At 43.1% G+C, this 27,308-nt stretch overlaps 1 protein-coding gene across 1 annotated transcript in view; it reads left to right on the top strand.

The window, feature by feature from the left end:
- The first annotated feature begins 1,076 nt into the window (after positions 1-1,076).
- Positions 1,077-27,308, top strand: part of Ell2 (elongation factor for RNA polymerase II 2) — a 63,399-nt gene continuing 37,167 nt past the window's right edge. Inside the window, exons 1-2 of the mRNA XM_057790124.1 lie at positions 1,077-1,338; positions 17,452-17,499. Of these exons, the coding sequence (XP_057646107.1) occupies positions 1,192-1,338; positions 17,452-17,499 (195 nt within the window). The 5' untranslated portion in view covers positions 1,077-1,191. The remainder of the gene's footprint in view (positions 1,339-17,451; positions 17,500-27,308) is intronic.

Genomic DNA, 27,308 nt, shown 5'->3' with positions numbered 1-27,308 from the left:
TAGCCATGCCCACACACAGCATAAACGGGAGTGGAAAGTATGCCAAGCCTCCTTACACTTTGGCCTCTACCTCCTCCTTTTAACCTCAATAAGACCTTCTCCTAGCCTAAAGCCTAGCCAGGTTTTCTCACAGCCCTGTCAAATGAAATGTGCCGATCTCAAACAGATTCAGAGAATGGGTGGTCTCCGTGTTTCTTTTCACCGAGGTCAGGGTCAGTTCTACTCTTCTAAGGCCCTCTGAAAGAAGAACTCCAAACATGGCTTTCCCATGCCCCATTAAAAGACGTAAACCTGATCATATGGTGAGTGCCAGTGCATATTCTGTTCCTATGAAACCACATGCATGTATGAGTTGATTTTGAAAGACCTTGATGTTCAATTCTATTTCTTGTAGCATGCCTACCACACGAAACACATTTAATCCTCTGGCATAATTCTGTGCTGAAGCTACTGAAGACTACAGTAATTTCAAGTCTGGAATAAAGTTTCGTCTCTTCCACACCACTACCGAACTTCCTTTTAAGGAAAAGCTCTGGAGCCTGCCTACTGTGTCCGCCCCACAGGGGCACATCAAGGTCCAAAGCTTCAGCAGCTGTCGGAAGGAGAAATCCGTACTTGGCCATCGGTCCTGCCTTCCCCCGTGCCGGAGGGGGACCCTCCCCACGGACTACAGGGGCGGGTAGACTCTGATACCGCGTTCGGCCCACTATTACCCTGCAAGGGGCGGGGCTCCGACTGGGACAACCAGACCTGGTAACCTTGACGCCCAGTTAACAGGGGATCCCCAAATCAGTTCAGCCAATCTCCGCGGGCGAGGCAAGAAGAGACGTGACGTCAGATGCGATTAACTCGGCGCGTCACCCCGACGTCAGCCTCTCCTCTGTCGGACGTCCCGTCCGGAGCAAAACTCCGGCGACTTTGGGCCCCGCCCCCTCTAGGTGAAGGGTGGCCAATGAGGGCGGCTCTGTGCGGATCCAGGCCAATGAGCAGAGGCCAGGGCGGGGCGCGGCGCGAGGGTGGGGCGGCCGGCAGCCGTGGAAGCCCGAGGTCTGGCTGCGCGCAGTCTATGACAGTACGTCAGCAGCGGGATGGCCGTAGCTGTGGCGGCGGCTGCAGGAGCCCGAGCAGCCGTGGCCGCAGTGGAGGCTGGAGCCCGAGCGGCGTCCGCGGTGGCACCCCGGGGAGTTTAAGATGGCGGCGGGGGGGGCGGCGGGGCTGCGGGAGGAGCAGCGCTACGGGCTGGCGTGCGGGCGGCTGGGGCAGGACAACATCACCGTGCTGCATGTGAAGCTCACCGAGACGGCGATCCGGGCGCTGGAGACTTACCAGAGCCACAAGGTGAGCGGCGGGCCGGGAGCGCTCCGGGAGGCGGCGGCCACTGCGCTTTCTGCCCCGCCCTGGCACGGCGCCGGTGGGGCGCTGGCTGCCGCTGCTGCCTCGGCGCCCGCGGAGCTGAGCGGAGCGGGGCGGCCGGGGACGCCGACGCCGCGGGGACGAGGGCGCGGGCGGGCGGGCGGCCCCTGGCGGCGGGGTCGGTCCAGCCTGGGCTGCGCCGCCGCTGCGGGACTTTCCGACGGCACCCGCGGGGTTCCTGGCTGGTTTGGTCCACGGAGGGGGCGCGCGCAGCTACCAGTAAAGGAGCAAGGGCCGGCGTCCGCCCGCGGTGCGAGTTTTCGGGGAAACGCCGAGGGGCGGCGAAGCCGCAGAGCGAGGGGCAGCGGCGCTCCGTGGGGGTGAGGTCACAACTTGTACTCTCGGGGACTTGGAGGTACTGGCACCCCGCGTGTAGGCGGGAGTGTACACCGTGTACTTGGGAAGGCCGGGACACGGGAGCCGCGGGGAGGGGGAGGGGGACACACCTTGCACTCCCCGGGACTCTGGCGCTTTGCGGTGGGTTCCCCGAGACGCACCGCGTCCCGCGTGTCAGCAAACCGACACCACATCCTGGGGAGAAATTCAAACACTAACTGGAGCCGGGAATAGGACGGCAGATTCTGGGGAGAGGAATTCTCGGAAGCTCGGCGTAGCCGAGAGGCTCGCCGCGTCCGGTGCTGACTCGCGGTTTGTAGAAAAGGAGCGAGCCCGAAGGTTGCGGGCAGACAGGGCATTCTGAATCGAGACTCTGGTCTCCTCCAGGGCCCCGGAGAGAAACCTGCGCTGTCTCACTCATTCCATACTCGGAGCGCCTGTCTCTATTACTAAAGGAAAAGGCTCAGAGGCACATAACCCGCAGTTCCAAACCCAGGAATACTTTCACACTGAAAGGGGGGGGGGGACACCGAAAAGATATTTAACTAGCTGGGAGTACAAGGAAGCCAATTTTGAACATGTAGTAGGGTTTTGTGGAGTAGGTAGCCGAAAAGTGGACACTTTGTCGAAGGGAAGGCATACCATATGTGGGACCAGTGACATTTTGTTCAGAGACAGAAAGAGCTACACCCCGCAGGGCTTTCTGAAATAGCTCAGTGCTTACTAAAGAATATATTCCAGTTCATCTTATAAAACAGGCACAGTTCAGCAGAGGGACACCCAACTTAAACCTCACATACTTAGATAAAAGTGGAGAAAAGAATTAACATCTGTTGAGCTCCCACTAGTGCCAGGCACTTTAAATTCATACAGAGAAAAATAGTCTTAGGCAGAGCCACCAGAGAGGGAGAAACCTGGGCCATCAGAGCTTCCAGAGGCTCCCACACACATGCATACACACGGAGGAGGGCCCGAACAGTTGTGTACATCATGAGAGTACATGAGTTCACATGACGGGGTATTTATAAACAGAAAAGGCAAGATTCAGAGCGTACTCTGGGGAGGCTCCCAAAGAATTGGTTGGGCAATGTTCTTCACAGAGAAACATATGGTGAAAAATAGTCCCAGGTTTTCTGGGGGATTGAGGGGAGGGCAACAGGGAGAAGCACAGAGAGAAATATACCTTCTTAATGCCCTGGGAGAATACCTCAGATATAACTAGGAGACCAACCAGAGGCAAAGACACGGAAAGATAGAAGAAATGCCAAACCGAACGTGCCAGTAGCTACTCTCCACAGGTTCACAGGCAAGAAAGACGCCAGCACCAGCTTGGAGTGGGAGGCCCATCTGGGGTAAGCCAGATAAGGGGGGGGGGGGGAGGCTGACAGTGGAGAGAAACTCAGCCCTACAAGATGGAGAGATAAGTTCGTGGGTTCTAAAGGGAAGGGCATAGGAAGGAATGACAATGGGAAGAAGGTAGGTCAGGGATGTAAGAAGAGGAGCCCAGGCCTCAATTAGAAAATAAACCAAACCAACCTGGGGATAGGAAAGGCCACAGCACAGTGGGCAGGAAGTCACCTCCAGTTCCTGGGACAGGGCAGGCAAACTGTACAGTTAAACAGTGGTATTGCGTCACACACTGCAGGAAACTGAGGCAAAGAGAAGATCGTGCCCATGGTAACTGAAGTGACAGAGAAGCCCCAGTGTCCACGGGTCTGTGTATCTCTTGGAGTCCTAGAAGGGAGACTGTTTTCTTGCCTTTGTGTGGCCTTCACTTCGGCCTGGCATTTCCACAGGCAAGTTTAGTTCTGTGGGTGTTTCAAGTGGTCAGCTCCCCTCTGTTTCCATGTCAGTATCTTTTCAGATCTAAAATTACTTCTCTGTCAACCCTCTACTCAGCTTATTATTTTTATTTTTTAACATTTATTTAATTAAATGCTGAAGTCTGTGACATTGTTCTTTACTGTCCTTAATGCCTATTTCTATCATCACTCTTTTTCTTTTTCTGGCATGTAAATTAGTGGATTGGATCAGTCACATGTCTCCACTTTTCTAAATGTGAAGCCTGGTAGATTAAATTAGCCTTAGGATTCCCATTCTCCTGAAAAACTGGGGTAGAAACAGCGGTATGCAGCGGGTGGGAGTGGTTGAATAAGCTGACTTAGCTTTTTCTTTTGGACACTGCCTTCTCCCTGAGTTAAACAGCTCCTGTCCTTAGCTTTGTCACTTAGTTAATACTTTTTTTTTTTTAAGAAATGCCTGTTAAGAGGCTTGGGAAATCGAGTCTGCCTAGGATGAAAATGACAAGCCTGTTGTAGGAAGTGGAAGAGAATGCAGCACTAAAGGCTCTCCTCTAATGACCCTTCCTTCGGGGTTCTTTGGAATACACAGCTTGAGCCTCCCATGGGCTGGCCTGGGTGACCAGGGCTCTCCACCTGGCACAGTAACAGTTGCCAGCAGTGGGCACCTGCCGGAACCCTTTCCATAAGAGTAACTGCAGTTTGAGAATGTTGGTTTGCGGTGGATAATAAGGGAAAGGTGTGGGGATGGTTACTGTCCCTGTACTAGGAGAGGAGGGCACTCAGGGATAGTTACCAAGAATCTTTGACTTCATAAGAGATGGATGTTTAATGACTTTCTAGGGGCCAAAAGTGTCAACAAACTTTATTTGCTAAATTAAGCATCAAGGTTCTTTTTGTCCACATTATTTTATCTGTTTGATTTACTCTTCTAAATCATCCACGTGGCATGGAGCCTCATAGAAGCAGAGTTAGGAATTTAGAAGCTATGATTTAGGCAAAGTCTATAATTCTGTAGCTATAACCGAGCACATGCTCTGAGCTCTGGGTTCTCAGGACTCATAGAGATGGACTCTGATGGACATAGTGACATCTTAGTTTGCTCAGATCACACCTCTTCATGGTTTCATAAAACAAAGTTTGATTGGCCTTCCCTATTCCAGTTTCCTGTTTCCGGGAAGAACCTTGAGGATGTTTGTAACCGGGCTGGGGTTGCTGAGAGCTCCAGGTAGAAGGAGTGCTACTTGGCTAGTTGTGAAACTGGAGCCCGTTTCAAACGTGCTTAGATAGGAAATACCAACTGGAAAGTTATTTTCATGATTTAAAGAAACTGTATATGTTTTAATGCAGATCTCTAGGCTGTCCAGCTTTGTCTAAACTTAGCTAGATGACTTTGAAGTAAAAGGGTATGGAAGCAAATCCTCATAAATTACAGCTTTGTGCTCTGTGACTGTGTGGTCTGCCTGTGCTCAGCATATGTGAGAAGAGCTTATATTACGATTTTATATTTCCCCCAATGTCAAACTATTTATATGATTAAAATACATTTTAGCTGACTTCCTTACTAATATACTTTCTTTCTTTTGATATTTTAATAATATATATATATATATTTTTTTTTTTTGGTTTTTCGAGACAGGGCTTCTCTGTGGCTTTGGAACCTGTCCTGGAACTAGCTGTTGTAGACCAGGCTGGCCTCGAACTCACAGAGATCCGCCTGCCTCTGCCTCCTGAGTGCTGGGATTAAAGGCGTGCGCCACCACCGCCCGGTTAATATTCTTATATAATAAAAAGAATCTCAAAATCAGATTTTGTTATTGTTGAGCCCACCACATTGAGTGTAGGGCCTCACATGTGCTAGACAAGTACTCTACCACTGATCCCCTTTTGGAACCCGAACCCCCTTTGGAAAAAGAATCTCATGCATTCCAGGCTGGCCTAGAAAATGCTATGTAGATGACGATGACCTTGAACTTCTGATCCTCTTTCCCCCACCTTCCAAGTACTAGGATTGCGCCACGTGGCACCACCCGCTGTTCAAAGTAGTGTTGGGTTGCAAACCCCAGACTTCCTGTGTGCTAGGCCAAATAATCCATTCCCAACTGAGCTACATTTCAACTATTTTCAGTCTCCTTTCCTTGTTTTGTTTTGAGGCACAGCCTTACTTGTTAGGGCTGGCCTTGAATTTACTTGGTAATTCAAGCACACCTTGAACTTGTAATCCCTTCCCTCAGCTTTTCATAAAAATGTTTGCTAAAAGCTTCAGAAGTAGCCAGCTGGTGAGGGCGGCCCAAGCCTTTAATCTCAGCACCCAGGAGGCAGAGGCAGGTGGATCTCCGTGAGTTCCAGGACACTCTGGTCTGCAGAGTAAGTCCTGAGTCAGCCAGGGCTGCACTGAGAAACCCTGTCTCAAAAAAACAAAAACCTTCAGAATTAGTTGGCTCAAATATTACTAGGCTTTTCCAGCTATAGCTTAAAAGTCTGACATGGCTGTTTGGGAGCATAGATGTTCATTTTCCATCCCTGAAGATCAGGGAGCAGCTGCATTTTAATTCATTAATTCTTTAATCCTTTTAATTCTTTTGTCAACTCTATTGGCTTAAAATTATTATTATTGATTATTATTTTGCTTTGATTTGTCATTTTAGAAAAATGTTAAATTTGAAAATTTTTTTACAGGTGTACTTAATTTTGAGTCAAGTTCATTATCTGTATTTTTAAAATTATATATTATTTCTAATCAAAACACGTGGTGTTAAAGGTCCAGGTAGTGTGTCACTTGATCTTTGTTTGTTTTTTTTTTTAGTTCTTGCTTCAAGAGGTAGTAGGGCAGGCTTCTACCCTCAGACTTTTCTTCCAGATAAAGTTTTCAACAATCGATTCACTGTGGGTTAAGACAGAGAAAATAGGGGGCTGGAAAGATGGCTCAGCATTTAAGAGCACTGGCTGCTCTTCTAGAGGACCCCCAGGTTCAATTCCCAGCACACACATGGCAGCTCACAACTGTGTAACTCCAGTGGCAGAGGGTTGGACAGCCTCACATAGACACACATGCAGACAAAACACCAAGGTGCAAAAAATAAAAATAATCATCGCACACAGAAAGTGGTTGTCCCATGTTTTCTCCTCCTTGCTCCCAAATAATTATGTCTGTGTATTTTCAGCCGTCTACTTTGTAAATCCAGAAGACAGTCTTCGCCGGCCGCCACAGCAGTGCCAGCGTTGCCAGATGGTGTTTATAAGCTAACCATGGGGTTTCTTGTAGATCCATTTGTCTGGCTTCAGAAGTGTGGTTAGACCCTCTTCAGTCAGGACTTGATCTTCACATGCTTTCAGTTTCTAATGAGAGAGACAACTGTGTGCCCCAGTTCTGTACTGCTTGAAAAGTTTACCCAGATGCTAGGTTGACTCTCAGTGCGAGGGAGAGTGCTCCACCCTGAAGAAAAGTAAGACAGCCAGGGAACCATGGCACCCAGATAGGGAAAAAGATCGTATGTGAATGCTTGGAACGTGGTCAAGAAAAGAATTTAAAAGGAGTTAGAATTATTGGAGTGGCTTCCAGGGAGGCTTCCCACGGAGAGTCCCGAGGTTCAGCCTTCCCTTTGCTCCTTTCCCACTCTGGGAAGATTACAAAGGCTGTGCTGTCACGCTTGTTGGGCAGCTGGTGATAGGGCCACAGGAAGTCAGGCTAGGCCACGTTTGACAATTTGCAGTGAACCGTTTCTTTATCATAAGACTCTGAAGTTGGCACCATCATCCAGCCATTTTGGGCTAAACATATGTGGAATGTTTGAGAAGATAGCTCTAAAATATGGTATGATGGGTATTTCTGCTTTTGCAGTATAGAGAAAAAGCATGTAATATCCCCAAATTTGACTCTCTTACACGGAACACAGCTGTATAGAACATTTCCTGTGACCTAAGAAATGTAGAAAAGCCAGTCTGGAAGATAATATAATAAATTAATGACTATGTTTCTACTGCCAAATTAAAGCTAGAAGACATAGCATAATGCAAGTCAGGTCACCAGACAGAACTCCTTTTTCTGTCTTTGCTTTATTCATGTTTTTTCACTTTTTTAAAAAATGTCCTTTTTTCTTTCCTAAATTTCTACCATCTGTAGTTAGTTCCTGCTGTGGTGTTAGGGCTCTTGTGATTAAGAGTAAACTTCAGAAAGCACTGGTTTAAGAGTTTATACTAGTAGTTTGCCGTCATAATCCAAGCCTCTCTCAAATTGCTGTGACAGTGTAACAGAAGACATGGAAGATCGTATTAATCTACTTAAAAACTCATGAGTCAAATCAGCACCTTGCATTGGCCTCTGTTCCTCGGGCATTTGGCTACTGCTTTCATAGTAATTACATCATTAGAATAGCATGAATTTCTCTGCTTCCCGCAGTCTTTTTTGTTGTTAGTTTAGAAATAAAAGCCTTGGGTGTTAAAGGACTTGTACATTAAGATTTTGAGTAACTAGAAACTGGTCTCAGGGACCACATCTCCACGAGACCAAGTATCATAGGTAAATAAGGAACAGTGGTAGAAAAGCTGGGGCAGCTTCGGCAAATTGCCAGAGGGAGGGAGGAAAAACCAGCTGGGTTATGGGCACAGCAGCAGGTTGGAGCAGACTGATCACCTTACTGAGTAGTTAGGACTTTGTTCTTCATGCTATGGGGAGACTGAGTGGAGATTTAAGGGCCTTTAAAATGCTGGGTTTGGCTTTCAGAATGACTGTAATGTGAGCCTTGGAAGGAAGGAGTATGGAGTCCAAGCCAGAGATGATTGTGGAGTCTCTGCGAGGCCACATATACTGGTCTATTAGTATTTACTAGAGATGAACAGAATCACTAGACCTTAAAAAGATTTTCAATGCAGAAGAGCAAGTTGGAATTTCTTAGCATTGCTAATTGTCAGGGTATCCTTAGTCTTAAAAGGGAGAAAGTAAAAAAAAAAAAAACAAACAAACAAACAAAAAAGGGGAGCCGGCGTTGGAGGTGGTAGGGAGGTAGGGGAGCTAAGGCAGTAAAGTACCATTTTTGTGAAAATTCATCCGTCTTTTGTTTGGTAATCAAAACATTAGTTGACTAGATAGATATTCTATGTTTAAAAATGAAGGTGAGAAGCTGGGTGTGGTGATACACACCTTTAATCCCAGCACTCTGGGGGGCAGAGGCTGGCAGAAGTCAAGGCCAGCTCTGTCTAGTTCCAGTTCGGTTCTAGTTGAAAACCATTGGCTTAGAGACTTTTATGTTTATCTAGGTACTGTTAGCATATCGTTAAATATTTATTATATCTATTTAATGCTTATCTGGTTATTTAACTGTTAGCATATCTTTAAATTTTTATTTATCTATTATTTGTTGTATTTTGCTGTATATTTATGTGTGGATATGAGTATGATAGGGCACACTTAGATCATGGGATACCATTTGTGAGTCATTTCTCTCCTTGACTATAAGGGTCCTAGGAATCAAATCTAGGTTGTCAGGCTTGGTGGCAAGTACCTTTACCCAATGGCCCATCTCACTAGCCTGTGTGTATCTCTCTAGGTAATAGTATCATTGCTTCTGATTCCGTGTAAGAATCCATGCTACCTCAAGGGATCAGGAAAGATATCCGTGTCATAAAAACTCAGTTGGATTTTTCATAAAATAATAATAAAATATTAATTGTAAATAATTATGATTAATTATAGATAAATAAAATTAATAATAAAATAGTAATAAAATATGAAGAGAAAGGAACAACTACCAAATGTATATTATTTTCATTCTGCAAACATTTTTATTCACGTCTGACTTGCCTAGACACAGGGCGAGTTACTAAAAATATGAAACTAAGCAGGACATGGATAGCTCTTGCCATCACTAAAGTGGTTGGCATTTAATAGAAGTAAGTAAACATGTGTAAATGCACACACACACACACACGTATGCATGCACGTCTGTGTTAACGGGAGAAAGTATGTGTGTGGAGATGAGTGGTGTCTTCACTTGTCATCTGCTGAGCCTGCTGTCTTTACCACACCCTTGAAAGTGTCCCTGACCAGGTGTCCAAGTTCCAAACATCTCCATCCCTGTCTTCCCACGATCAAGGCAGTCCAGGAAGATAGGCACTCCATTCAGCCAACCATATGTCTGTAAGGGTCACAGGATTTCCCTCCCTCTGTCCTCTGCTGAGCATTGTCTGCTTAGATCATCTCTGTATATCTCAGTCCCAGCTCTCCTGCCTGTTCACTCTCTCTAGGTGAGTCTGTCTGGTTCTGAGGATTTAAATATCAGCTCTATACTAATGAATTGCAAATGTTTATCTCCAGATCACACCTTTTTGAGGTGGGTGTGGTGGCTTATGGCTGTAATTCCAGCACACAAGAAGAGAGGCAGTAGGATCAGCACAAGCTTGACTCCAACTTTGTCTGCATAGCAAGTTCCCTAGCTCAAAACTATGGCAACAAAAATAACAACAAAAAACTTTATTGGCCACACATGGTGTTAAAGCACTCAGGAGGCAGAGACGGGCAGATCTGAGTTTGAGACCAGCCTGTTTTACATAATTCCAAGACATTGTTGAGAACCTGTCTTCAAAAATCAACAAAGAAAAAAACCTTAAAAACAAGAAAGTGCTACTCAACTCTAGTTTTCACATTGTCAACCTTTAATAGGCACCTCAAATTTGTGATCAAATACAGCTCTTGTCCTTGACAGCTCGCACACTCACATAATTAGTTTTAGTGATTTTTCACCACTCCCCACCTTCCCTCTGACTTGATTTCACTTCTTGATCTGGTACCACTTGAGTGAGCCACATTTTCCAGTTGTCTGGAACTTAACTCATAGCTCTTTCTTTGTCTCCTCTTTTTTTGATACGTTTGATCTATCATCAGATCCTGTCAGTGTTAAAATGCCTGGAATCTGACTGCAGCCGTCACCACCATTGCAGTGCTAGGCCATCGCTGCTCTTAGGACTACGTTCCTGGACCAGCAGCTGGTTTTTGCATTTCCACTCTTCTCCGCACGGCCTGTTGGCCCCAGCCCCAGCATGGTCTTTAAAATGTTAAACATGATCATAAACTTTCCCAGGTTCAGCTCCTCATTGTGACTTAGCTGCTACAGATCTTTTAACCTCGTTCTATTTCACTACTTCTATTCCAGCAATCATGATTCTTGGGGACAAGTTATATTTGGCATTAAGCTTATTATACAGTTATAAAGCCAACATTCGGTTCCTGAGGGGGAATGATGGGATTATGCTTCAAGTATTGTTGGAGAAGTCTGGGTCACAGTAACATTTTGGCTGGTTTTTCAGCTCAGACCCTTCCATGTTTACTTAAGAGCTGTTTAAAATCTTAAGATTTAGGACAATGTATTTTTTAAATTAGGTCTGCAATAAGTATTTCAAAAGCTCTATTTCAAAACAAGGACTGCATTATGCAGATTTGGGTGGGTTTTTTTTTTTGTCTTCTTCTGTTTTGGTTATTTTACTCTTTTTTTTTTGTAATTTAGCTTAATAGCTAAAAAGAAATTACTACTTAAAATGCTGCATAGTCTTGTTTTTCCCAAATCTGTAAAAAGAGGGTTTCTCTCCCATCTGAGGTTGGATTGACTCACGAGAAAATAGTAGATTGGATTTGTGACATTGGTGTGAAGGGTTTGAGGCAGAGAAGAGTGTTTGTGACATTTTTATTCAACTCCCAAGAAACCTGAACTTTGCTTCTGTCTGTCACTGCAGGTCATGTCAGAAACCAGGTGTCACTTAGTATAATTATGTAGTAAATTATATAGTTATGGAATGGCTCTGATGTATTTTGAGTACTTGGAAATATATGGACATATATACATATACATCATAGATCTTGTTGCAACACTAACCTGAAATGGTAAACAGGAAGAGTTCCCGATCCACACCAGGCTTCTTATACTCTTGACCTCTACTCTTGACCTCTTTGTCAAAAAACTTTTTATATGCCCCTAGTATACAAATATGAAAATAGGTATTTAATCAAACATTGATGATAAATTATACACAAATCTACTTTTTGTTTTAAGACAATTCTTTTGTATACATATAATTTTACCATTTATTAAAACAGTCACTTATTTTTATTAATGTATGATTGGGTGTCTTGTTTTTACACAAAGAATTAAAGTCTTGGCAGGAACTTTGATACTGCAGGATGTAGACATCTTCAAAGTTTTTCAAAGTTGGTCAGTATTTATATTTTAAGATTGTCAGTGCCAAGAGCACATAGTACAAAATGATGAGGGTATGATAAGGCAGTCTTAGAAATTGTTGGAAATCCTACCCTAATTCCAAATCAAGTGTCTTCTCGGTCTGTAACTAAACATTTCCATTTCAGTCAGAGCAGAAAACTTTTTTGCTGTAGTGTACACTAAAGCAGTACAGTTCCTGTACAGCAGTTTTGAATATGAGCTGAGATTTTCAGGTGTTGTCCATTGACACTGTGTGAATGAGAGCATGCTCAGTGCCTGTGAATGTGTCTGCCTCTTGTTCAGAGCCAAGGTTACCATGCGTCATGTGTTCCAATGCAATATGAGTTTGGTTTTCATAACTGAACATTCAGAAACCTTTTACTAATGCAGATTTTTGTACCCCTCCCCCACATTCAATTACACAATCTCATATGAGAGGTCATGACCCAGAAGCTGGGGTCTATTTTTTTTTTTTTTTATTTTCTTGTTTTGTTTTAAAGACAGGGTTTCTCTGTAGCTTTGGAGCCTGTCCTGGAACTAGCTCTTGTAGACCAGGCTGCCTCTGCCTCCCGAGTGCTGGGATTAAAGGTATGCGCCACCACCACCCAGCTCTATTTCTTTTCTGTACTTGAGTCTCTTTTGTAAACCGTGTACAGGGTTGGCTTAAGGGATAAATTCAGGGGCCGGGCGATGGTGGCGCACGCCTTTAATCCCAGCACTCGGGAGGCAGAGGCAGGCGGATCTCTGAGTTCGAGACCAGCCTGGTCTATAAGAGCTAGTTCCAGGACAGGCTCCAAAGTCACAGAGAAACCCTGTCTCGAAAAACAAAACAAAACAAACAAACAAAAAAAAAAAAACAAAATTCAGTGAAACTTCTAAGTAGTTAAAAAAAAAATCCTTTGACTAAATAATGTCAAAAGTAGCTTTTCTTGCTGTTTCCAATCTGCCCTGGTGCTTCTTGGCTGGATGTAGACATCAGATTACTGTCTTTCTTATTGCTCAGATGAGAACCCTGGAGCTGTGGTTCTCAACCCCTTTTCACACCTCTAGCTCCAAAAATATATACATCACAACTCATAACAGCAAAATTATAGCTATGAAATAGCAGTGAAAGTAAGATTGTGGTTGGCGGATTGCGACAATTTTAGGAAACTTTATTAAAGGGTCACAGCCTTAGGAAGATTGAGAACCACTGCCCTAGTTTTTTCAGAAGAGCCACTTGCTGCAAACACTTGATAAAAGCTAAACAACAAAGAATGAAGCTCCATCAAAACCCATTCCTAAATGGGAATTGAATGGAAAAGGAGCAAGCAAGACTGCGACTAGGTGTGGTGGAGGAGAAAGTTTATTATAAACCGATGGGAGAGCATGGCCAGAGGCAGGGACACCTGGGAGAGTCCAGAGTGGACGTGACCCTGAGCTTTGTGGGGGCAGGGGACCCAGGTGCAGCAGCCTGGAGGTCCAAAGGTACAAAGAGAGGACAAGCAAAATGATTGGATTATGTGGAGGAGCAGCCCTGTCCCTGGGCTAGAGAGTTCAGGATGGGGGTGGGGACATGCCCGCTAGGAGGACCTTGTAACTAGTGGGGTCTGAGGGATGTTTGGAGGATAAATAGGCACCTCAGCCCTTTGTCCGGGGTTTGAGACCAAACAGGAATGTGTTGAGTGAGTTAAGAATTGTTGTAATGCGTGCTGTGTCAATTTGGGCCACCTAGAAATATCTTTTAAAATTGACTTATTTTTTATTTATTACTTCAGACACATTTTATATTTTATTTATTTATTATTTAGACACAGTATTTCTCTGTAGCTCTGGCTGTCCTGGAACTCACTGTGTAGACCAGACAGGCCTCAAACTCAGTGATCCACCTGCCTTTCCCTCCCAAGGGCTGGAATTGAAGGTGTGTGGCTGCACCACCACTTTCTGGCTTTATATTTTAAATATACAGTGATTTGATAATTACTTCTTTTCATGTGTGTGTGTGCACTCACCCACACAGCTCTGCCATGTAGGTGTGTAAGACCAGAGTTTAACATCACATGTCTTCCTTAGTTACTTTTCTGTTTTTTGTTTTTGTTTTTATTTTGAGGCAGAAGTGCTCACTGAACCTGGAGCTTGGTGTTGGAGTTAATCAGGCTAGCCAGTAAGGCCCTGGGATCAGTTGTCTCCTTCCCAAGTGCTGGGGTTACAGGCACTCATGACCATGCCTAGCTTTTTTGTGGATGTAGAGTGTCTGAATCCAGGCCCTCATGTATGCACAGTAAACACCTTACCCACTGAGCCTTCTTCCCAGCCCTTTTACTAGTAACTAGACAAAACAAACAATAAAAGTCCATGTGGACAAAGAACCAGCATGTTTGAAATAACTGCTTAGAGCAGCTTTTGTTTTTTGAGACTCAGTTTCTCTGTGTGTAGTTCTGGCTGTCCTGGAACTAACTCCCTTTGTGGACCAGGCTGGCCTCGAACATAGACATCCGCCTGCTTCTGCTGGGATTAAAGGTGTGTGCCACCACCACCCAGCCAAGCACCATTTACTTTTAGAACTTCAATTACTGATAGCAAACCTAGTTTGGAATGCTCATGTTAATAGGTATGTGTATGTCTGTAAAGTTCACTTTGCTTTGGCAGACAGTGGGGAAGAACCACTTTAGGCTATGGGAGGTGTGCTGCGAGTGGTGTCTGAGGGCTGGCTAGCCATCTGAGTGCTCAGAGGTACAGAGGAAGGCCTTTATTTGACTGCCAGGTGATATATACCTGAAATGGACCATGAACTGCCAAAGGAGACTAAAAACTTAATTTGAGGGACTCTAGGGCAGACCGACTGTTGTGGATGACTGCTAGCCCTGGAGCCACCTTAATACCATTTTTCTCTGGTGACTGATACTCAAACTATCAACACACCTACCTACCTTATCATTCCTCCTGGGAATGTCTGTGGGTTCACCATATCCTGTTGGCGTCACATGCAAGTTAGACTAACTGAGTTCTTTATCACCACTTTCAGAGTATTCTAAAGCATCCCATCAGGGCTGTTTTCAAAGCCATTTTCCCAGGCTTCCCTTACCCTAATTCATCTTTCTTTGTATGTTTTAAAAGCTGCCTTCCTTTTTAAAAAAATACTTCTTTCAACAACTTCCTTCCTTCCTTTTCAGATCACTTTCTTACTCAGAAAAGTATAAGCCTCTAATTGTTATCACCTTGAAGACAGGCTTAGAATTGGTGAAAGAGTAAGGACGAAGGTTGGAAGAAGGTTATTTAACAGAGCGATACATTTTTTTGAGCAGAGACCTTGAAATCTGAAAGTTAAGTTGTCTTACCTATTCTGTGGCAGACAGAAACTAAAAACAAAGACATACCCAGGGCAGGAGAGCTTAGGCAGGAGTCAGTGTTTCTGTCTGGCTCCAGTTTCTGTCCTTCATTTTGTCCCCAGTGTCTCGGAGCTCTCTGCTGCAGATGTACCCACCGTTTCCTGAAGACACTCTTGCCCTTGAGCTTGTCTTTCCTAATCAGCCTCTCAGGTGTCCGTTCAAGTCACAGGCTCTACTTCCTTGGAATTCTTACTTTGTTTCCTGGTAAACTTAACCTAATGCTTGATCATTCTCAGCATTTCCCCTCCAAAACTGTGTACTCCTGGGGAGTTGGGTCCCCATGCTCACTTCTCCCCCAGCAGATGTGTGCGGAGGACACACATATGTATGAGAAAAGTAGGGAAAAAGAAGCTAAGTCCCTAGGTTCTGTTACCAGCTTAGTTATTAATGGAACACAGGGACCAGGGTTGGAGGAGAGAATATCAACTGTAATTTCTAAGTCTTCTGTATTTGGAATTCTGTGATTCTAGTGACAAGTAACTGACTAACAGAATATGATATGGGAGAGTAAGAAGAACTGTAAGTTAATTCTGGGGCTGTGAGCCTCACGAGCCAAGAAGTCATTGCCAGACAAGTCGGAAGGTTGCCAGGTTGGTCAGGGAGTTATGTTAGTGCTTGTCAGTCAGTGAATGCTTGCTGCCACAGGTCTCTAATGACTGTCCTGTAGGCAGTAATAAGCAGCCATCTTCGGGAAGACAGCTGAGGAATGGAAAAGAGACCCAGTTGTCATCACACCAGTATAGCAGGCCTGCAGGGTGGAGCTGATCTAGAATGAGGAAAGGGCAGGTTCTGGCTTTTGAAATAAGGGCTGGTATCTCTTAGCACAAGGAAGAGCAAAGGTGCAGAGGAGAAATCAGCAATTTGAAAAGAGTTTGCTTTTAAATGGCACAGAACAGTTCGTGAACTTGGTGGAGAATTTCAGCTGCAGCATGTGAGTTGCAGTGGACGGGCTCTGACCCGCCTCCAGGGGAGTCTCAGTACTGTAGTCAGGGGAGTCCAGGACTGACAGAAATGCTGAGAACTTGGGAACATGCTCTGGAGGGCAACCCTAAATCTGCGCTCGTGGCTGATTCACTTCAGGAAGAGGAAGGCTAGCCGTAGAAGATAGTTTGGGGTGAGATTCGCCTGGGAGCAAAGTCGTCCATACCTTGCTGTTTTCAGGAGAGCCTCTGAATTAGAGTGAGTCACCATTGATTGTGCTTTTTTCCAAATACACAATTACCTTTTTAACTTTCATTTTTGAAGAACTTCCTTTGCTTACACCAAGAGTGAACTTGTCACTGGGAGCATTATGATTCTTTCCCTAAGTCTGAAGTTAAATATTGCCTTCTGGGGGTAGAGCTGAAATACCGGTGCCTCCTGTGATGCTTCCCTGGGACATTATCTGTTTTCTTTTTGTAAATAACAACACCGTTTTATTTTATATTCAGTTATGTCCACACCGATAGAAAATGCATTCTTCCTACCCTCTTTATTCTGTTTTAAGCCTGATGAGGGCAAATCTGCAAAGGTGTTTGGGAAGGATAGAAGTTGTGTGCGCTGTGCGGAAGGGAGGGCCTCATGAGGCTTCTCTTTTTAGTTCAGGCAGAAATGAGACAGATACCACTTTTATTTTTGTTCATTGGGTTTAAATGTAAGGTAATGAAAGGTATTTCACAAGCTAATGTGTTTCTATTAAATACTGTTCAAGTCTACAATTTCCCCGTGACTCTCTTAATAATTCAGAAAGCCTTCCCTTGGATCATAGACTGGGGACCCCTGGAAATGTGGCTAATATTTGCCAATTTAGCTGTTCCTCCAAATGCACAGCTCTGTGATAAAATGCTACAAGAAATTATACTCTCCTATTAAGGAGAAAAAAGGCAGCCTTTTTTTACTCTTAAGTAAAAACTAGTCACAGGCAATGGAGAGGGGGATGCAGAACTACTGTTGATTCCTGGATATTTAATTTTTTTAAATTTGTGGCATTCTGTTGAGTGTTTTTTTTCAAAGTTCCTCAAATTTTCCTTTCCCTTTTCCCACTCCTTTTAAAAATAGGAAACTATGAATTATTTTGAAAGACTGAATTAGTGTATTTTTCTTGCAGATCATGTCGGTCAGTTTGCAGTCATGGTCGCTACACTGCCCAAATCTACTCTTTGGTTGTATTAACTGTACAAATGGGAGCAGCTCACCAACACTTCTTACTGTGATTACATGTTGAAGCCGGCATGTAATGAAACTGTTTTCTTTCATATTGTGAGATGAAGAAAACACATAGATTTTAGGTTTAATTATTTAGTTCTTTGTCATAGTAACTAAAGTTTATCTGTTTCTCTTTTTTTGTAGAATTTAATTCCTTTTCGACCTTCAATTCAGTTCCAGGGGCTCCAAGGGGTGAGTACTATCAGTTTAGGAAAACAATCTAATTGTCTGATATACCCAAAGCTTTAAATTTTCCTGTCATTTTACTCTGTGTATAATCGGTTACGTATTTTGTGAGCTTCATGACTAAATGAGATCTTCCGTCATGTTTAAGGTGCTTGGATTATCTTTATGGAAAACACAATTCAGAGCCAGTTATAGGGTTTCTTGCATTTGAACCTTTTCACTGAAGATTAAACATCATGACTTTGTGGAAATATATTGTATTTACCACAGTTAAACAATTCTATGCAAGTTAGTACTACAGTTGTTCATATTAATAGAATGTAGCTATGCACTTAATCTTTTAATTTGACACAGTAGGAAAGTAAATGTATATGTAGAGAATGAGCTTTGCTAATATAGGCAGTTTTGTACATCTGTCTTATTCTACACTTGGGGGTAGCTTAGAGGTGGTATGTACCAAAACCAATCAGCATAATAGATAACTTTTAACTAAGTGGACCTATGAATTTTGTGTTTTTAATGGATAGTTAGCTTTATAGGTAAAGTGTTAGTGCTACTTTTTATGTTTTTAGATTTATTACTTTATTTTACGTGTATGAATGTTTGCTTGTGTTTATATATGTGCATCACATGCATGCTTGGTGCGCTCGGGGGTGAGAAGAGGATGGCTGGAGTTGCAGATGCGTGTGAACCACAGTGGGTGCCTGACGACAAGTGCTCTCTATACTGCTGAGCCATCTCTTCAGCCCTAGTATTACTTTTTACTTGTTGCTATTGATATTTAAGATTAACAAACTTCTATTCCTATATGCTAGCTATATAGCATAGTCACTTGAATTATCTAGTAGTGGATTTTAGCGCCTCTAGAGAAAAGGCAAGCTCAAGGAGGAGGGTCATAAGCTTGATCACTGTAAATTACATACTTGTGACTTTTTGTAATATGAGAAATATGAAAATGTGCCTATGTGAATAACTGCAGTCTTTGCAAACCTTATAATTTGGAAATCTTTGGAACCAGATTAATTATATCATTCAGTGTACTACTGAGTCTTTTGTATAATGCTTACTTGAAGGAGATGTTTGTATGGGTGTCAGCTTTGCTTCTATATGACAGCTTTACAATGAAGTCCTTTCTTCCTCCCTAGTAACTAAGTGTGCATGCATGGGCCCTAATTGAAACAAGCATACTGATGCTGTACTTGAGGAGCTGGGTCAGTGGTTTCTTTAAGGCTTCTGCAGCTCCCTGCAGATTTTAATGGCATCAGTAATATTTGAAGGAAAGCTCCCTGGCAAGCCTGAGTCATAGAGCCTGAAGAGCTCCAGCTTCCCAGGAAAGGGGAGAGCAGCACATCAGGTGCAGTCTGAGCTGTGCTGCTCAGAGCTGGCAGGGCCACTGCTCTCGGCGACTGCCGCTTCTCCTGATTTTCGGTTGAGATCTCAGACTACGAAGATGCAAGTAAAGGACATTTTCTTAGGAGGCACCAAGTTAGACAAAGGCGAAATGATAGTGAATAGCTCCTTGGGTCTACCAGACTCTGCTTCCAATTCAGACATGCAGTCTTCACAGAGGCATGGGTTTCTACAGTCTACCTCTTACTCTAAAGGGTCCTGGGTACCACAAAGCAGGCAGTTTACAGAAGAGACTGACAGACATTGGGCCTTCTTTTCCAAATATCTTACCCCTCTGCACAGCTATCCTCGAGCCCATGTGTCCGGCCCTCTCCCCACTCTTTGTCTTTGCTTCTACCACTGTGTCCCTTGCCTGAATATAGTTTGCCACCAAAGTTAATTTAGTCGTAAAATGACAGATTAACAGATAAGCTTTCAGTTCAGATTATCTTCGGGTAGTGAAGGAGCTTGAATACACTGTAGACTGACGGTGGGATGTTTGGCTCCACCTTGCTCGCTCTCTGTATCGCATCAACACCCTGTCCCTTTTATTATTCTCCTGGGAACAAAATTATGGACTCAGCATTGTTTTAGAGCCTGCAGCTGCATTCCATCTGCCCTTCCCCCTTCCCTTTGCAGAGCTCTCCCAGCCCTTTGGGACTTAGTAAAAACAAAGACTCATTGCAGGGGAGAGAGTGGGTTGGCACAGCCCACAGGGAATGAGCAGAGCCGTGACTGTGAGGGTCTTCTGTACAGTGCTCCTCTGTTTTTCTTTAGAGTCCTGATCATTTAACATCGCCTGTGCTGATTGCTTTTAAAACCCTTCAGAAGTATGCTTACAGACTTTTCCTGTGTGGAAAATATTTAGGATTTTAAATTGGAAGGTTTAAATTTAGATTTCCCACAAAAGATACTATTCCTTAGTGAGAGATGTTGTCGTTTTCCATCAAGTGTCATTGGAAATGTGCCTTACCTACCATGATCGTGCCACCTGTAAGCAGATTTGAAGTGTACTGAAACATTGTTCAGTGCCCTTTTAAAAGTGAACATATTGTGTTACAGATAGCTCCTGTTCGCCTGATGAAATTCATACTGAGTTTGCATGGATATGGTATTCTCATTGCTAATTACAGGATCTTCCCACTTTGGTAATGTCTATAGAAGGTCAGACTTTTGGTTTTGGCAGTTTGCTTTTAAGCCTATTTGCTTTTCCGTTTGTTTGAACATGTTCTGTTAGGTTGATGTTAACTTCTACATAAATACAGACTGAAACATTAAAGTATGGCAGTATGCTGTTAGAGGGTGGAATTCTAAGAGTCATTGATTACTTGGGTTTCACCTCTATAGCTGGGCAGTAGCTTTCATAGCAGAAAATGAAGGCTGTGTCTTTCAGAGTCATCTCTATAGGGCTTCCCATAGAGGGCAAGGGCACACAGGACGTTAGATGCTCAACTGAGGATGTTTTCTGTAGGGGAGTAGTTGGTTCTGATCTAAGTTTATGAATGTTAGGAACTGAATTCCATCAACTAAAAATATCCTCATTTTTTTCTCGAGTGTGGGTCAGCGAGTTTCCTTCATGGGTCTAATCCATACCTAGAGTACCTACTTGTAATTTAAGGTTACTTGAGATTAGAGGATTCAGAGGAGAATGACAACACAGTGTGCCAGTTTCCAAAAGCTGCATCTCCAAAGTCAAGTAAGCTTTCTGAAAGCAGCACTCTTCTCTCTTCCTGTAAACACTGCAAGTAAAAGAGGTGACTTTTCCAAGGACATCTATTCCAGCGAAGTGGGAAAACCAACCTGGATAAGGTTATGGGGATTGGACGTTTCTAAGAACACACGGTTAGTGGAGGTCAGCTATACAGCAGGTGACAAACTCTTCCCACTGCATTGGAGAGCTCCAAAAGAGTGTTTCTGGGAAGTTCAGTCAGGGTTTAACACAGTCACCTGTTGATAAAATTGACAACTAACACTTATTTCACAAACTAGTGCCTAGTTGACGGTTAGTAGGGTAAGTTATTACTCTGCCTGCTTCTTGATTTTATGGTGTTTTATGTTTTGTTTGTTTGGGTTTCTTAGATGTGGCCTCTGTATGTTGCCCAGGCTAACCTGGAACTTTTAGTGTAGGTCAGACTGACCTTGAACTTGAAAGAGTCCTCCTGCCTCTCCTTACCACCCAGTGCTGGAGTTACAGGCGTTCAGCCACCTGCTCAGCTTATCTTTTCGTTTTGTGAGGTCTCCCCAGACTTCCCAGGCTTCCAAAACATAAAGCATGCCCAAGTTTTGGGTTAGTGTGAAGGAATACAGAGCTAGGTAAGACATGGTCTTACTCTTAGAGAATTTTAGCTGACAAACACGTGCAGGCTAACATTTAGGAAAGGATTAGTTGTAAAGAAAGGATTTAGCCAGAACCCTCACACAGCACTTCTATAGAAAGAACTATTCTGTAGAGACCGTCAATAACAAGGCTTTGTTTCTGACTGCTGTGAATCAACATTTTAAACAAAGGTTTTTTGGGGTTCAGAAATGGTATATATTAGCTATACATGATGCTGTATACCTTGTAATGCCAGCATTTGGGATGCTGAGGCAGGAAAATTTAGAGTTCAAGATCCACGTGAGCGACTTGTCAAGGTATTGTATTTAAAAAAGAAAAGAAAGAAAAAGGAATGTTGTATCTTGGCAATAAACATATAAAATTCTAAAAGCCTGATTAAGAACTGTGTAGTCACACAACATTTTACACACATAAATAGATGTGAGAAATGTGATAATTAGGGTAAAATCTGAAATAGCAAGATTTTCAACAGCAAATAAAGACCACATTTGCTGGCAGTGGTGCCATTGCAATTGACTTGCTTGTGACTCCAAGGACTGATGTCCAGGGAGTGATTGCCCCATGAAAATGAGAAATTATATTAACACTGTCAGGGTATGAGATTGAGGAATCCATTCTGACTCAGTTATTTATCCTGAGATTGCTAACAGGCCTGTTTAGTTGCTTACTTTCTGCCTGACCAGTTCCAGAGGCTGTAACTGATAGTAGTTTTGCATACGCAATTTTAAGAAATTGTCTTAAAACTGTTGAAGATTTAAAAAAAAATTTTTCTATATACTATGTATTTTGTAAACTGAAGGAAACACAGTCACACATCACTTTTTCAAGACAGAACAGGCCAGCCAAACAAGTTCTAAATGTATGCCTTCCAGAAAGGCACAATGTGACCTCCTGAATGGGTTTAACTGGTGACGTTAAAAATGCTTGGGTAGTGCTAGGAATTCTTACAGTAGAGTCATTAACTCCGAAGCACAGAGGTTTGGATTTTAAAAAATTTTTTGTTTAAGCTCTGAATTTAGCATAACATTTAGAAATACTTTGCTAATTATTTATTTTACTTTGTAGAGCCTGGGGAGAAGATTGGGTCTAAAAGACAAAATTATATAGCATTTGAAATTAGTAGGCAATTTCAACCCACCCTGAATATGCTTCCCGCAGACAGCCCTTCCCTTCCCGACTTGGTACCTGGAAAGCAAAGATAACTATCAGCTTGGAACAAGCAGCAAAGACAAAAATAAATCCCCAGCACTGCCATTCCTCTTAGATGATATGCTTTCTTTCCCTGCTGTTTCTGGTTTGGCTAGCCCACTAGTTCTGCGCACGATTGTGTCTAGTCGGTCTGCCCAGAAGTTGCTGCTGAGAACCTGATACTCTTGTCCATGAATGTGACTAATACTAGAAGACCCTAAAGTTAATATTCCCCTAGAATGGTATTTTAACATTTTGGATTTTATAGTGATTTATGCATAGAGACATTTATTTTAATATTTATATTGAATTACAGTTCTTTACATGGTAAGTATCTAAGGTTAGTTAATTATTTAAATTATATATGCACACAAACATTTTTTTTTAAAAAAATCTCATTTAGCCAAGAATATGAGCTGCCCCCTAGACACTCATTATCTCCAATGAATGAAATCATAGTTTGAAGCTATTATAAATTAACCAGCTTCTCTAATTTTACATTGCCACTTGTCTCTGCCCTGCTTTTCTTTCTGGATAAGGACTAGCCTCTGGGCTTTCTAAATGAGCAGAGGCAGTAAGCTAAATTCAGTATCATCACAGCAGTCGTGCGGCTGCTGTCGTAGGCATGTGAGCCGCAGAGAGTGCCAGGAGTTCAGAATGGCGGAAGTGGGAAGATGACTGTCCATGTTTTCAGGGCCTTGGGACTATCTGACAGTGTTTTCTGACTATAGCTTTGCCGAGACCTCAGTAAGGGGTACAGTAAGATAGGTCCCCAAAGCACAAGTGTGGAGAGGAGTGCTCACCCCTCTCTGCTCTTCACTGATCTGAAGGGTCACAAATACTATAAATCAATAATTCCAGTCTTCTCTCAGCAACATGCAGGCCCCAGTGTAGCAGTGCGAGCGAGCAAACGGGACCTTCAGGTACGACTCTCACTCCTAGCTGGAATACATGGAATACATTCTTTGCTGACAAAATTTGTCATTGATAGCATTGAGGTTTGTGTCGTGTTTCCCATTAAAAACTAAAGTTTATGAAATTGAGTCATCTCTTTTTCAGATACTATCATTCAGATAGCACTCAGTTATTAAACCTTGGAAAGAATAATTTCGTCCATCAGTGGCACTGGGGTGATCCTATATATAGTTAATTAAATTGGAACCATTAGCAATATTGAAATAGCAGTTTTGGCCTCTTTCTATGCCCTGTGTGCATGTATGACAAGATTTTAAGAACTGTATTTGAAGAAAAAAATTAAACCAGGAAAATAAAAATAAAACAGTAGTGCCCCAAATCTTACTTGAAACATTTTACATGTTAAAGGAAGCTGGGCTTTGGCTCTGGTGTGTGTGCGCTTTCCATTTGAACATGCAAGTCTTGTGAACTAGAATGCATCGCATTACCAGTGGCAGCTCCATGTTTTTTTGTCATGGTTTGGGGACACCTCGAAGTATGTAGTTCTCCATCAAATCGTGACTCCTCTCCAGCTTTCTGGACTCTTAGATTTGGTTTCTGCTAACAATGCAGTGCAAGTATCTAAGCTGATGAGTAAGATTTCATCTTTGGGCTGTCTTCCTCATTGTTGCTAAAGCTAGAAAATTTAAAGAGAAGAAATATCTTCATAATTTTTTGTTACTGCTAAGCAATTTACATATATTTTTCTTGTCTAATTGCTACAGCAGTGCTATGGCGACACTCTCTGATGTATGAACTGTTGCTTCAGAGTCGACAGTACTGAAGTGCCAACACGTGGTGCTTGTTCCATTATCTGGTGGAGGAGGCTGCCTTACGGTGTCGGCATCTGTTCTCATCCCTACCTTTCTGTGATAAGTGTTCATGTATATTTTTACGTTTATTCTCACATTCACACACACATTCTTTGACCACTCTCCAGCTGTTAAGGAGCAAAGTGGTGGTCAGGAAGACATCAGAGAAACGTTTTTGGAACTGAGACCAAAGGGCCACCAGGAGTTGACTGGTGAGAGGACTTGAGCTTTCAGAGAATGAGCAAAGTGGAAACAGGTGTGGCAGGTGTCGCCCCTTCTCAGCGATGGAAGGTTTCGATGTGCAGACCGGTGCTACTTGTCTGCCAGTCTCTTTGGAGGTCTGTGATGAGGTCTGGAAATCTGGAGTTTGAAAACCGTTCCTTCGGTTTTCTTTTGATAGCAGGATTCACTATAAGAATATATATGTATGCCAATATATAGACTTTTCTAAGGAGATGATTTATATCTGTCATCGATTTCTGCGGGGAGGAAGCTATATCTGCAGATGATTTTCTTTCGAACATACTTACAAATTATTCACATTAATATTAAACAGTCTGCATGGGTGAAGTCTGTGCTTTGCAAGACTGAGACCTAAAACCAGATCTCTGACACATAAAGTACAGGTGTGGCAGTGTACATCTGTGACCCTATTCCTAGAAGGAGGGATGTATGAGGATCTCGGGCTCTCCATGTCCAGCAAATGTCGCTCGGTGAGAGATGCTGTCACAAAAAAGAAAAAGAAAAAAAAAGAAGAAGAGAAAAGAAAAAACGAAAGTGATAGAGATAGATACCCATGTAGACCTGGCCCCACAGTCAAATATCATATATAGGGCACATAAGCAATCATACATGACACACACACATGACCATGCACCAAGACAAAACAGTTACCTTGAGGTCTTAATACACATGGATGTGCACATTCATGAAGCCGAAACAAAAGTTCCAGTGCATGGGATTTATTTTATCCTAACCTTACCTGCATTGTCCATGTTTTTTTTTTTTTAATTATATTCTCTCTCATTTAAAAAGAATCCTGTAAGTAAATAAAAAGAGGGTTTTTCTAAGGAGGGTGGGGCTAGAGAGATGGCTCCTTAGCTAGGAGCTAACTCTGCTCTTGCAGAGTTTCTGGCATCCACCTGGGGCTGACAACCATCTCTAACACCAGTTCCAGGGGCTGCAATGCCCTCTTCTGCAGGCTTCAGGCTCACATTTGGTACACAGACATGCATATAAACAGAATACCCACACACTAAATAAATAAATAAAAATAGAATCTCAGTCCCAGTCCACTGAACTAATGTCATTGCCTTCTAGGAGGTTACACCCAGTGGTTTTCGAACCCTGCAGGAGACCATCATCTGTTTTTTAAGTTTTAGTCTAAGAATCACGGGGTCAGATTGCATTTCAGCATGCTTTGCCAATAGCTGCTTGACAAGATTCCCGGGATTTGGCTAATGAGAGAAGAGGTAAATGGGAACGGTGGAGAGGAGAAAGTCAAGGATAGTTCTGTGTTTGTTGCTTGAGTATTCGGTTGGATAGAGAAGTCGTACTCAAAATTGAAGTGGATGAGCTTGGGTCACGCTGTGTAGGAGCTGTTTCTGTCAGCTCTGCCATAACTCTGCCAGCCTTCTGCCAAAATGGAGCTGTGTGGTTGCCATCAGCACCAGAAACTTGTACCAAAAGGGTTTTCAAAAGGCAACTCCAAGGTACTTTTTTTTTCTAGTAAAAAGAGAAGGTGGATATAGAAAGAGGGTTCTGAAATGAAGCTGCACTTATGGACTTTTACAGCTGTGGAGAACATGCCTTTCCTTCAGTGAGCATCACTACGAAGAACAGCCACAGACTAGGGTGTGTACTAACTCAGTATTGGAATACACAACAGTTAGGCGCATCATTATAGCTCTGCAACACAGCAGTGAAATTGTCAAGAGAGCAGAAGACCACATAGGGTAATGTCATTTTTATCTAACGAGTATAGTCTTGAGTAGCCATGCAGGCAAAAGGTATATCACGTGGTTTTCTTACGATAAAAGTATTAAAAAGCAAACACAGTGATAACTGCAGAAGGCCCAGTACTGGTTACCTTTGGTAGGGAAAGGCAGGCAGAACCTCAGAGGAGACCCAGATTGCTGTAGAATTAAATATGTAAATTAAAGTTTGCCCTTGGTATTACTAACTTAAATGTAATTTGTTATCTTCATAGGTTAAGTGAAAAAGAAAACCAGAACATATTTCAATAGAGGGCCTCAAAATTTTGTTAACTGTATTTCCTAAATGTACCATAAATAAACACAAAGAAATTTTCTGAGATGTCAGGCTTAATATGAAAATCTAGGTAAAAGGCTGAATAATAAAGGTTTAAAAAAAAAAAAGAGAAGCCGGGCGGTGGTGGCGCACGCCTTTAATCCCAGCACTCGGGAGGCAGAGGCAGGCGGATCTCTGTGAGTTCGAGGCCAGCCTGGTCTACAAGAGCTAGTTCCAGGACAGGCACCAAAGCTACAGAGAAACCCTGTCTCGAAAAACCAAAAAAAAAAAAAAAAAAGAGAGAAGAAGCTGCCAAGGAGGATGGAGAAGGCAGCCTTGAGGACTGTCTGTAGTTAGACACAGCTGACTATGTGCTCCTCGGCTGCTCACAGAGCTGCCTTGTCATCTATCAGTGAAGAACGCCTCCTTTCTGTTCCCTTTCCAGGCCGAGTTGCTAGCCTTATCAAAGGTGTGGGAGGAGAGGTGTGTGCCTTCTGAGTTAAGGCTGGGGCAGTGGTATTGTGAGGGCCGCCGAGGGGTGGGGTGTTCAGCCTAGAAAAGACAGATTAGGGAATAAACTGCAGCATTGGTTAGATTTGCAGAGAGGGTGTGCTAGCAGAGTTAGGCTATCAAACTCAGTTCAGTAGAAAGTGATTAAGAGTTAAATTGGCCTGCTCCATATGCCCCCTGAAAGAAGAGCAGTCTCTGAAATATTCCAAAAACTGATAGTCCTGTGTAGTCATTCAGTGTTGTGTTGGGGATATATCAGAATGAAAACAGAAATCGTAGCCACATTATGAATGTAGTAATACTCGACTAACCAATACTGGACACATCTGTACAACTCAGGTAGATACTTTTTGGTTTTCTCTGTTGGTAACTCG

The sequence above is a fragment of the Chionomys nivalis genome, chromosome 15 (assembly GCF_950005125.1).
Source record: "Chionomys nivalis chromosome 15, mChiNiv1.1, whole genome shotgun sequence".
In the NCBI taxonomy this organism is placed as follows: domain Eukaryota; kingdom Metazoa; phylum Chordata; class Mammalia; order Rodentia; family Cricetidae; genus Chionomys; species Chionomys nivalis.
Note: the sequence above shows the minus strand (reverse complement) of the source record. Positions and strands in the feature narration are given on the sequence as shown.